The sequence below is a fragment of the Apteryx rowi genome, unplaced genomic scaffold (assembly GCF_003343035.1).
Source record: "Apteryx rowi isolate R43461 unplaced genomic scaffold, aptRow1 scaffold_425, whole genome shotgun sequence".
In the NCBI taxonomy this organism is placed as follows: Eukaryota; Metazoa; Chordata; class Aves; order Apterygiformes; family Apterygidae; genus Apteryx; species Apteryx rowi.
Window position 1 is genome coordinate 272642 of NW_020450678.1, and position 13303 is coordinate 285944.

The 13303-nt window shown below is 35.8% G+C and overlaps 1 protein-coding gene across 2 annotated transcripts in view; it reads right to left on the bottom strand.

Moving 5' to 3' along the window:
• Positions 1-5277: 5277 nt before the first annotated feature.
• The window catches only part of DCLK1 (doublecortin like kinase 1), a 245684-nt gene continuing 237658 nt past the window's right edge, over positions 5278-13303 (bottom strand). The window contains exon 16 of one of the 2 annotated variants that reach the window (XM_026076067.1): positions 5278-5442. In XM_026076067.1, the coding sequence (XP_025931852.1) occupies positions 5278-5442 (165 nt within the window). The remainder of the gene's footprint in view (positions 5443-13303) is intronic. The other variant, XM_026076068.1, reaches the window with a different exon arrangement.

Genomic DNA, 13303 nt, shown 5'->3' on the forward strand with positions numbered 1-13303 from the left:
TAAGAGTTTATAATGGAAATACTAACACAGCCTTAACCATGGCAGCACTAGCAGGCACTGCAATAATAATAGGAAAGCTCTCCCTGCCCACGATCTAAACTAAATAAAAAAGATGCCATTTTCTAACATATACCCCAGGCTAGCAAATAATAATGATTTAATGTACTTGCCCTGTGGTAATATGGTAGCGCTGCAAACCTCTGAGCCAATTTTTCTTTTCTTTCTTTTTTTCTTTTTGAACATATATGCCCCATAGGGAAAGGATTGCAATTTAGCTCTTATTTGTGGATATATCGCTTTCATTTCAACAATTCTTGAAAGCCTTCCTGCTGTCACACACTACTGTATGCAAGCACCCAACTGAATAAAGACCCACCAGGCTTTTTCAGGAGTTTATTCACAGGTTTGGCTTTGCTTATTGTAGTATGCACCACATTTAAATTAGATGAGGGCTACTGTAAAGCAATAACATTGTCAATGACTGGAATCTCACTTTCCCCTCTAACAGTCTGAAGCAAATTAATGTATTGGTTGTTCATTAACAAGTAAACAGTTTCTGCTACAATGTCAAGGAAAAAGAATGTGTTCATTAATATGAACGATCTTCATCTACAAAGATGATTTACACAATGCATGTCATGAGATAGCTTTCCCCTAACTAGTACACTACCAAACTGAAAAGCTGATTCTTAGGACTTTCTTGAAATTACAATATTGTTTGTTTATCAATAAGAAAGACAGTCTCAGTCACCTATGCCACCATTGTAAGCTCTATAGTAAGTACTTAAAAAAAGAGAGATTTCTGGAATCACTTGTGGAATTAATAAAATTGATAACTACAGACTTACACTGCATCAATGATACATATTATTCCTGTGATAAGTTAAACTAAAAATAAGATTAATTTGGTTATAGAAATTCCTTTAACAACAACATTTAAATTATTTCAAACTTGAAATTTTCCAAGAATTTTCTGAAAAAATCAGCAAACACCGGCTAAAAAAGCAAAGCAGTTTGGATACACCAATGTAATCAGCATGCCTTGTGCTTTTCTGTTAACCCTCTGAGTATAACCACAGTATTTAGGATTTTTTGTACATTTATGCTATGAAAATTATTACTAACAGAAACATTACATACATCATCACTTAATAAATCATGTTCTAAATATATTTAGGACAGGCACCTCATCTAGTGGGTGCTTCATCCATCCTAAAATTTTAATTATCCACTAGAGAAGCCAGTCTCTAGGAACTGTAAGGGAAGCTTAAATGACTGGCTTAGAGTAAATGCCTAACTCTTGGATAGATACATTTAGATGAGATGAAGCCCAGCACACAACCATTTAACTAATTCTGTGCTATCACCTACCAGTTCTACATTTTAGTTTCAAAGCTTGCTTACTGCATGTAAGCTCACTAGAATATTGCACTTAGATTGCAGCCCCTGTTACTCCCACTTGCATTTAATTGAGAGGAACTAAGCTGGAAGCTACCCTACTCTAATCTCTCTTTAATAGTAAGTTCAGACTGACAGGCATCTCCAGAGACCAAATATTAGATGACCTGAATCACCCTTTGGAAGTGCTTCTCTCTATCTCCTTGGTGACAGACAGAGCCGACAATGTCTGCCATCCTTAAGTGCCCTAATTAACTACCTAGACGTAGGTGGGAGGAAGTTGTCCTTGTACACGTAGTAAGCATTAAAAAATATATTCCTGTCACATTTAGCATCAATACGATGCAATGATCTGAAAGGGAAACAAAGAAAAAAGTCAGGAGGACTGGCAAGTATTACAGTTAAATGACCACAGTGCGCTCTATGCTTTCTCAGATTATCACATCAGAAATAGTCTGTTATCTTGGATTCCTTTTTTCATTGGTGTTTCAAGTATTTTTAGGGGCATGTTTTCTTTCTTCACTTACCCCCAGGAATTCAGAGGTTAAAAAAGAAAAAGGGCAGAAGCTGGCAAACAAGCCTAAACCATTATTATTTCCATGAAACCATACGTACATACATATATATAGATATGCATACATACATATATATATATGGATATATTAAAATCATCATGGATACCTCTTTTAAAATAGTTTAAATATTCCAATACCTTTCCTTGAAGTCTAAAAAGGGGCTATCAGCAATTTGAAACCCAATCCCTCACAGACCTAAAAATAAGTTAAAATAAAGATTTTTATAGTTATGTTCATAAAACATGAACCAAAGATCACAAACATGTAAAACATTAGGGATGAGTAGGGATTAGGATTAGGATCTGGGATTATTTTCACATACATTTTAAGTAGTACAAGATGGTGAAAGATGAAGGAGCCAAACATCTAATTTTAATGATGACCCTGGATTCCAAGGCAAAGCAAAGGTGACAGGAAAATCCCAGACAGGTTTTTGAATAATATTTTGCATGCACAAGGTGAAGCATGTTTCTTTTTTTTTATTTTTTTTTTCTCCTGACTTCCCTCTTTAATTAAGAAAAATGAACACTGGCATTTGTTTTAAGACTGCCAAATTTTCCCAATAGTCAAAGAGCATGTGGTATTAATGGACAACTTTTTATTACCAAATATATGTCTTGCATTTACATGGTTGAGTTGTGTCTAAAGGGAAGGCTGTAATATAATGTGGGAAGGGCAAGGTTGAAAGAATGTGTGCCACATCCCAACCTACTCTAAACTGATGTAAGTAGGTGGCAAGGGAGAATTTACTTTGGCTGAGGGTTTGGTCCCAGGGAAAAAAAAATCCTTGTCCTATCCGAATGTTACCAGACTAGAGACATTAACATCACAACGACTGTGGCTCTGCCCTGTCTACTATGTGCCTCTAAGGTTGGCTGGGCATGGTCAGTGATCTGCCACAGATGCAGCCCATTCCCAAATCCTGACATTTGAGCACATTTGCATTCCTTCATCCCTTCACCTGTTGCCCCAGTGGAGCTTGCCAGCAAGCCACCTAGTTACTTCACTTGGGTTAAAATGTTGACCTTTAGCCAACAGCCCACTGTTAATTACACATTATTCAGCCATAAACACATAAACCCTACAACCTGATCCAGATTCATACTTTACCTCAAGTTTTAAATAAAGTAACAGAGGCCATGCACAAGCACAAAGCTTCTGCCCATGACATATGTTCAGAGATTAGAGTTTCCTAATGGCTTAGGGTAAGATTCATTTTACTAAACTTAATATTCTGAAGTTTGGTGTCTGATGTAAGCTTCCACCGGTAGGCTCCTTCTACAGTAGGGTGAGAGCAGTAGGTGTCTCCAAAGTATGAGTATTCCTAAAATACATGTCTGTGATAGATGAGATGAATCAAACTTGGAAATGCCCATCTCTGTATTGACAAGGAAGTCTAGAGATTTACTTTAGACTAAATGTCTCACTTCTAGATTATTAAAGTTGGATGAAATCAATTGCATTCTGTGTGAAATTCTTGTTGCACTTGCGTAAAGATTCACAAGATTGAAATTCCTGTATAAAAAATCTTCAAAGCTTTTAATATATAAACTCTTATGTCTGAAGAAATGAAAGATGCATTTTGAAGGATGGGGAAACAAAACAATTTCAATATTTCTTAAAAGATGGTTCAACTTATACTTGAAACTAGAAATGAAGAAGAACATTATACTGAAGCCAACAAGCTGCAGGTACACATTCAGTGCCGCAACGCTTTTAGCAATAGTTCTGTGAGTAAACACAACTCAGAATAGAAATTGCATCATGAGTAACTTGCCCTGCTCCTCCAAACTTTATTTATACTTCCCAGAAAGATCAGCAAAATCTGCCTCTCTGTTTGGGCGGCACATTGATAAGATACGAAAGAGAGAGAAAGAGAAAGAAAGAAAGAAAGAGAGAGAGAGAAGGTAAACCACATTTATGTGACAAAAAATACCATGACAAAATGTTAACTTTAGAGGAGAAAACTTCAAATATGGTCAATCTTATATGAGTAATAAGAGAAAGAATAAATTTCATAATGTTATTTTTTATTTTAGAATAGGATTTTGGAAGTGTGCCATTTTTCTTTCAAGTGAAATTCTGAGTGAATTTATAATCATTTTTCTTTCAAATTATCATATTTGAAACCAAAATTTACAAAGCATAATATTTCTGTGGAGGCCAACTTTACGATAATGATTAAATAATATACTACAAAGCTGTCTTGAGGTTTTAACAAACCAGAAATATATATACTCTGCGTAAATGCCCATTTTATTAAATATTACAAATAGACTGGTGAATCATTCATTCTAAGATGAGACTTTCACCAGTTCAGTTTAGAAAAGGCTTTTGTCCACAGCTCTAAATATATTTTAAAATACTTGCTTTTTCCTCAATTTAGAAACCCTCTAGCTATTTTAAGAGTAATTCTCATTAATGTTAAACTTTAAAAGTGACTCYCACCACAGGAATACCTGTGGCTATCTATGGAATAATCAGGTCATGCTGAGAGGCTGTCTGTACCTTTCTGAACGTGAGGCAAAGGAACCAGGAACTTTTAAACTAGATCATTACATACCATTACATGACAGAACATGTCCTCGAGCCATTTCCCAAGACCCTGCACTGTCATTAGCAGCAAATGATATGGAAGCAACCTTTTGYGGCCATCATCATGTTGTCTCCTGTAAACTATGAGACTGCCCTAAACTGAATTTCCCATTTACCCTGCATAATATCTTCCAAAAAGAGTCACTCTTCTATGGAAGTATGAAGCAGGTTTACAATGAGCTGCTGTAAAAGATACTGTTTGTTTCATTTTATTTTTGTTTTAAAGCCCATATTTGCAGCCCGTAAGCAATAGTGTGTTTGATATTGTTTTGGCCAGAAAAAGGCAGGGAACTTTAGGGTACTATAAAAGATATGTGCGTATAAAAGCAAAAAAGCCAGAATAAAACCCTAGTGTGGGCTGTCAAGATTAAGTTGATTGTTTACTCAGAGGGTTAACATGTGCTAAAATTACATACTGCAGTTCCTAGCTTTACTGATGAAAACATTCACTGCTTCTATCTTTAAATAAAAAAGCAAAATAGCCTTAACCCTTTGAGGATCATATTAGCAGCAAGTTGCAATCTAAACAGAGAACAAGTATTTCAATCAATTAGGAAATTATTCTTACAAAGATTCTGTAAACACCCTTTTGTATTCCACCATTCAAGCATATAGCACTAGACAGATCAGATGTAATCACTTCACACAGGTCTGAAGGATTTCAGGGCTCAAAGGGTTAAAGCCAAGACTTTTGAGTAAAAGTGTTTTATTAAAAGGGTGAGTTAGGTGAGCGAACAGTCTCGGATGAACTTGGTGAATAGTCTTCTGATTCGGAGTTGAGTTCAGGTGGAGCTTGCTGTGCCTTATAACGTCCCCTCACATCCTGGTTGCGTCTTCGTCGGAAAACCTGCCTCTCCTTATCAAGAGCGGTGGTCTGGCAGGGGCATAAAATAAGAATAAATGAAATTAGGCTGTGTGTGAAATGCAAAGCTAATGAAAACCATGAGTTTGTATGTGGCCTGCAAATACCAGGGATAATAAATGTTCAGACCAAATTAAACCTGTTATGTTTCAGTCAGGTCTGAAAGGTTTAGCCCACAACATAGCTAAATGCTTTAAAAAGTGCATTTCCCAAACCTTAAGAGGTAGCGTGACATCATCAAGCAGATACAGTACCATGTATATGGATGCCATATGTTCTACTTCTGGATGCTATTAATTTCATACTTTAACAGATTCAAGTTTCAAGCCAAATACCAACTGACCTTCCCCCCACCCTTCTCAAAGTATAAATCTATTTCTACAGGCAAGGCAGAGATGTACGCTTGTCTTTGATTTGACCTAATGAAGGTTGATACACACTCAGCCATGTGCAAGTCAGTGCAATTGGTTAACAAAGATGGATTGTGATGAAGTTGTCAGACAGGATAGAGAAACAAACAGCAAAGGAAGCTAGCCCAGCTCTGCGACACCTCCTCATGCCAGTCAATGGATGTTCTTAGGGAGAACACTGACGAGTTCTTACTGAAGGACCCACCGAACCTGACCATCCTGCCTCCTCCTTTTAACCAAGGTCTATCAAATTAAATATTCCACTGATTCTGTCTCAAACTGGGAAATATCTAGAAATGGGAAAGGAGATCTTTTACTTGATGACCTTCATTTTTTCCTCAGTTTCTGCCACTGGTGAGAGTATGGATCTTAAGGAGGCTGTAACTTCTAGCCACGTCCTTTCTTCTGCTTCGTCTGACACATTTACAGGGTGAAACTGTAACCCAGGTAAAAGCAGTATCAGTCTGGTCAATAGTTTCAAATGTGGGACTGGGTTTCACTTTGATGACAAGATATGAGACTGCAGTCCCTGAAATTACTGGAAAATTACAAGTTCAACAGGATGGCCTTGATTCAGCAAGAGCACTTTGACACATACTTAACTGCTTTCTGAAGCAGGGCTGCCTTCTTAAATCATGGCCCATGATTTTGGGAAAAAGCAAAAATGGAAAAGGCAGGCAGCTAGTAAGATGACCCACAAAATGTAATCAAATATCTGATCGTGGCATGAGAGCCAAAGATGACTCAGACAACTGAATAGCTTTAACTGCTAAGGCATGTAAATTTTTTTACTAGTATGAAAATCTCCATTTAAAAGAATGCAGCCAAGAGGTTCTTCTGCTTCAGATGCTTTATTGTTTTCTCTTGAGATAAATATGACTGATTTCTCTAGAAAATTTACAGTTATAGTGTGAGCCTCATCAGAGAACAGATATGTTTACAGCCAATGTATTTTTGAGAACAAAATGAAAACTAGATCCGTCATACTAGTGCAGAATAGCATTATAGCAATCCGTGCTCCAAAATAATGCAATCAGCATTCAATAATGATGTAATAGAGACAGAAAGATGGACAAGAGTACAGAGCTACTATAGCAAATGGATTTAGTTAGGCTAAATTGCTGAACTATTATTTTTGTGTCCAGAACCTAAAAAGCACTACTTTAAAGGGGTAGAATAATTAACTTTGATAAGTTCATCCCTGTATTTTAAGTAATGATTGCTACAAAATCCAACACTTATCATCTGCTGAGAATTTCTTTGTTTACTGCTAATCTTTTGATTAAGAACTCTAATTAGTATTTTTCAATGCCTGGTATGTTTCTTAGCCTTGAACCAACTCAGTTTTTGATTATATTTTAATGTGAAACAGAAGAATACCTAGATCTTTTACACATAGTGAATATACTGCATACAGTATGTAATTCTGTGTGAAAATTGAAAAGAATGGCATATATTACCGTTCTGTAAAATACAGATTTCCATTTAAAAGATTTTTTATGCTTACAGGAAATAAGCATTTATTTAAAGTTTAAAACACATCACATCATCTTGTGGTAATAGATACTCTCCTCTGAGAAAGTTAAACATTTCTGGTTGAATAAATAAAAATACTTGTATTAAATTAATTTTTTTTTTTTTAAATCTGGTGCATGAGAGTGGTAAATGCTGAAAGTATTTAAAATTAGGTAAGTTACAAAAAGTGAATACTCTTGAGTAAAACAATCTTTTTGAAATTTAAATGAAGATATGTTATTTCTTTTTCAAAGACAAAGTTATAAAATTGCAAAACGAGTCAGATAATTAAATACCATGACACCATTTTAAAGATGTCTTAAAAAATAAAATCTAAGATACTGCTTTTCTATCATTATTAGGGAAGCTTTTGGGGCTATTTGTTTAAATATACCTAAAGGCACTCACTGTCCTAAGAATCAAAAAAGTTAGAGAAGGCAAAAAAAATTATGATTCCATCTAGTCCAACACCTTACACTGTAGTTTGTAGGACCAAATATTTCTGGCTTCCTAACCATTCAGAAACTTCCTGGAATATTATTGAGATGACATTTCCCTTTACATTTTTGCCCAAAGTCTCTCTTGAATTTGATCTTTATTTATAAAGACGTGTTTGTAGACTCAGTGGCACTACGTGCTTACTCTCCTGGGCTGAGTGACATACAAAGTATTTTCTCACTCAAAACGCCTATCAAATAAAAATGTGTAAGGTCAGAAAGAGTCAAAGAAGGGAGTATTTATCTAGTGAAAGCAAAAATACAAAGATTACCTCATTCTAATAATTAGTGTTTAAAATGTTAGAACCACAAAATGGGTCAGTTCTTGGGACATATGGAGCACTCACAATTCCTACAGAACTTTCATGATTGAGCTAATTCCTCCCATTGTCATGATGGGGTGTTTTGCACTTCTGGTGTCTATTACACTGCCATATAGTATTGCCATTCTGCATTCTGCACAAATGTTATTTTTCATTTAATGAGGCCACAGTTGTTCTTACCTCTAAAGAATTTCAAAATATAATAGATTAATCCTTTGGAAGGTGGGGAGATGGTAGTGTACATTGGAGTATTGACTGCATGTGTTTCATAAATGCAATTTTCATCTACCATACTCTGTGCACATATTCCAAATGTGATATTATTGTGACAAAAATCAGCATTTTAATTATTATTACTATTTTTGTAACAAAGACCTCTCATATTCATTTCCTTGGTTTAATAGATTTATTATTTCATCTACTATTCAGCTGGGTGGTTTGCTAGTGCATGAACCAGTCCATTATGGATTTTCAGGGCATATCTACTTTAAGCTACTCTTTCAATAAATAATAAGAGGATCTGAAGTGCACTTATGCTTCACAGGGCTGCAGATCCCAGATTTTCATTATCACATTTTGACATTTTTTTTCTCAGCTTGAGGTGAGAGAGTGAGAACTTTGAGGACTATATGATAGTAATGGCAACTAAATGCAAGTATAGCATTTTTATTTAAGATATGCAGATGTCATCTTACAATCCATATGAGGAAATGTAGAGCTTCTTATCCAGTAGCAGATAAGTGGATTGCCTTTAATAGTTTGGTGCTGATGGGTCTGAAGCACTTCATTAAGCACTAATGTATTTTGCATCAACATTTAGTAATCCTGACACCCAGTACTAAATGGTTAACATGCTATTTTTGGAAACATATTTAATTTGAAGTAACAGAGCATTATTGTAAAATCATTGTTTCTGTCATATATATACTAAAGTGCAGTTAGCATTTTTTCAGGATTTTACCATAGGGAGTATCTTTTTCCTGATCTCTAAGCCATGATGTTGCAGGACAACTGAGCCATGCAAATTCTTTGTTTCTTGGAAAATGTTGAACTCTGTGCTTATGAGCAGACATTCAAAAACTACAGCTGCTTTGATATACATGTTGGATTTGCAGTGGGAAGCGCCTTATTTTAGCTGTGGGGTGATATTTTCTGTCAGGTCAGTAATATTAGATTGAAGTAACTGCATTTTATGAATGCAAGCAGAGACTGTTTTTCTTTTCACTTGTCTTAATTTACTGCTGGCCACCATATATATATATATATTCATTTCATTAATAAAAGAACATTATTGTGCATTTTGCCTCTTGGTCCATCCATTATTCATACCAGCTAGGAGACTGAACTGGGGATGCAGCTGTTCACGCATTAATCTAAGAAACCCTTCCCTTCACTTGCTTTCATTCTGCAGGAACATATTTGCAATTTGTTTGCCATTTTGGTGATGCTTTGTTAGTATCTGGAATTAAATGGACATATCTAACAAAAAATTGATATTTTTCTTCCAGTGCATTGTTTTATACACATGTATGTGTATGCATGTATTTAAATGTTCACACCTACATAATCTTATCCTATTATTTCTTTAGTTTCTGGTTAGGGACCTTGATATGTTGAGATATGCAACAGCAGATTTCCCTATTGTAAAAGTGACCAGTGAGCAATAGCAGCAGTTTCACAATGCAAGGCACGAGGGCATGCCAGGCAGCCTTCTGCTCTGGCACTTCTTGTTTCCATGGGCTTCGCAGGTAATATCATTAATTCATGATTCAACGCAATTTGGACAGTACTTCAAACTTAGCAATGCATCTCAGGGCCAGAGTGAAAGACACGTTATTTTTAGTCCCTCTAGCAAAGCTATAATTAAGTCAAGTTACATGGTGATTTGGAGATGTGCAAATGACCACATCGAGGAGACACATGAACCGAGTGGATTTGAACCTAGACCTCCAAATACAAAAGGCCAGTGCTTTGGTGCACCATGTAACTTCTGGCATGGAATTAGCTAAAATGAAAGTAAAAAGAAATAAAACCAAATCATTTTGATGTACGCTTTGTACTGCATTGGTGAGTGAATACAAAGATAAGTATTCTACATGTATAACTGCTGAATTCATACTACTATATTTAAGTTTGTGTTTACTCTTTGACATCCCTCATTTTTAAAGACACAGTTCCTCAACTGGTTTCAATTACATGTGGAAGAGACTTAGTGCCAAGTTGTTTGCATGGGTGAATTTTATTTATAGTTTGTAAATCAGTTGTGGTTTTCTTAGTCAAAGAGCAGGAAAAGAGATTTTAAATTAGTTTAGCTGTTTGTCTGTTTTTACCAGGATTAAGTTTACAGAGGGTTTTACTATATTAAAAACGGCACTTTACAGAGAGTGAGCCTCATTCCCAACTACTTTGCCCATTATCCAGCCATTTGGCTGTAACTTTTGACTCAGTAGTGCATTGTACCCACTTGGGACAGTTGTAAGTGACTTGACAGATGCAAATTAATGGGAATTAGGTACAAAACACGTAAAATGGAACTATGGATTTTCAAAATGAACTATTCAGATACTTTTTTAATTTTGACAGTGAGAATTATATTTYAAAAAGCCAGTATCCTATGAATTCAGTATTGGTAGGATTGACGATTTCATTACACATCCATGTAATTGGTCTCCTTGCTATTACCATTATACAGATAAGGCAATTAATGACTTTCCCACACATTTCCTGTTTATTTTATTGCTCCTTTAGCTTTTATATACCGTCTGTGGACATATCAGAAATAATGCACACTAACATTTTATACTAACATTACATATAGTGACATTAACTAACATATTACACTGATACTTTGCATTAGATTTATCTACTCTGGCATATCTGATTCAGCCCAGAGAAAGCAGAAAATTCAGGCAATCCTGTCAATAGCAGATTAAAATAATTTTAATATTCAGACAGGAATGTGAGACAGTAACGAAATTCAGGGTCAAAGAAAACACTGGTAGGTTGTCCAAAGTATTGCCATCAAAATGAGCTGCCATTAGAAGGAAAAGGTAATGCAGCTGAAGAAGGCTATGTACTGGACACTGCAGCACTTAGGTTCAAAGGGAAGGCTTGAAAAACAGGAAAATATTCTTAATAGTTAGTTAGGCTTAGTTACATGGGGGCCAGAATATGTCACACAAATTGTTAAATGTCTCAGTTAAGTAGATCTAAAAAAGGGAATTTTCTTATAAGAAAGTAAACCTACCAGTTATAATGTTTCTTGAGGACAATGTACGTGCCACTCTATCCCTTTGGATTTTTTGTGGTCATCATTGCTAAGTTCCAATAGAAGGTAAGTTATAAAAAATGAATCCATGGGTTTTGAACCTTTTACAAAGTGATCCATTAGCGAATGGGCTTTCTTAGGAGAAAAAAAGATCCGTAACAATCTATCTGCAGAGAGAGGAATATGGGCGATCTCTGCTGACTTTGACTTGAGCTGACATTGGTGATTTGGTGTGAATGAAGCTGTGATTGCAGCATAGGCAGACAATATCTACCTAGCCCAAAGCTGGCTTTCTTGTCTATCGAGAACAATAAAGTCTCGGCAGCCTCGGYTGAGGGCAGACGGTGTGAGTTTCCCTGGGACCTTGGGGTATCATTCCCTATTGAAGCTACCTTGGCCTTTTCTGCACTTCTGATCACAGAGCTGATGTTCCAACGACATTATGTGTCATTGCTTTTAAAACGTGTATCATCTTTGGGTCCAAATGATTTTACTGAATTGGCCATTGTACTTTTYCTGTTCCTCACATTCAAAGAACACTGAAAGGTCTTCCAGACATCATATCTAACAGCTATTGCTATAAATAAAGTGTGTTGTATTTTAATACCTCAAAAAAGTCACTTCACTTAAGAACACTTGCACATCTTATCTTCCAGCCACAGATTAAAACTGGATGCAAAATCAGTGCTCAGAAAATTACTACTTTGAGGCACTTTTTAAAGAAGAAAGTCTTTCAGGTAGAGAAAGGAAAAGGTTTTCTTGTTGATCGAAGGAGGAAATAGTGCCATTTAAAAAGATATCTTAGAAGACTACTAGAAACTAGGGATGAAAATGATCAAAGGAGTGGAGAAGAAATGAATAGTTTAATAAATATTAACAAAGGGAGTATTACATTTTACTTTGGACATGCTTTCCCATATTGCTGTACTTGTGAATTCGGGTTACTTTTCATGGGCCTGTGATAAATTAACTGTTTTATATATGGGAGTTGATGAACATTTCATATGCTTTGCATTTGGGCTTACAGTCACTACTAAAAAGTAAACTACTGCTAAATTGAGATGGTTTTATTTATACTAAAATGTTGGTCACTACAGTAGTTGCTCTGTAAAGCTTTTGTTTCTTGGAGAGGAAAGAAGAAAAACTACAGACCAGTGCCTCTTCTGAGGTACCAAGTGTTATAGCATTTCCTAATTAAGCATATACGCCTATGAGCACCACTTTCCCAATTTGCCTTTGCACACTAGGTGCACTGTTTAGAAAGCACTAACTATAAACATTGTTGTTACTGCCCCCAGCTGGAAAACAGAGCAGTTTATGTATGAATAAGAGAGATTATCGCCCATCTGCTCCAGTCCATTATTCAGGGATGTGTCATTTTGTATGCCCATGGCAGCCATTACTAGTGCTTTAGTCAAATGGCCTTTTTTATAGCGTTTATTTATTTACCAACTTGCAGAATTAGAGGCTGCCCCCCAACCCCCACTCCCCAAGATGCATATGGTTTGTTTCAAAATCTGGGCTTTGCAGTTAAACTGAGTCAAGGCCAATCTGAGAGGAGACACTCTCTTTTATCACAAACTCTTATTTCAGGTGGTCTGTTCCCTCTGAAGCTGGATTTTTAAAAGATCTAAATACTGAGTATGACAAATGGAAAGACAGTATTGAATTCGTCGTGTAAAACAAAAAATAGTAWAGTAGAAAAGGAGTATAAGCTGATAATGGATAGTAATTAAACTCTGGAAAGACAAATCAGCAATAAAGCTCCWATGAGCTCTCCTCTGTTTTTACAGAGGAAATATTAAATTTGCAACTATTTGACAAAGTTCTACTTGACAAAAAAGGTCATCTTTCCTTAGT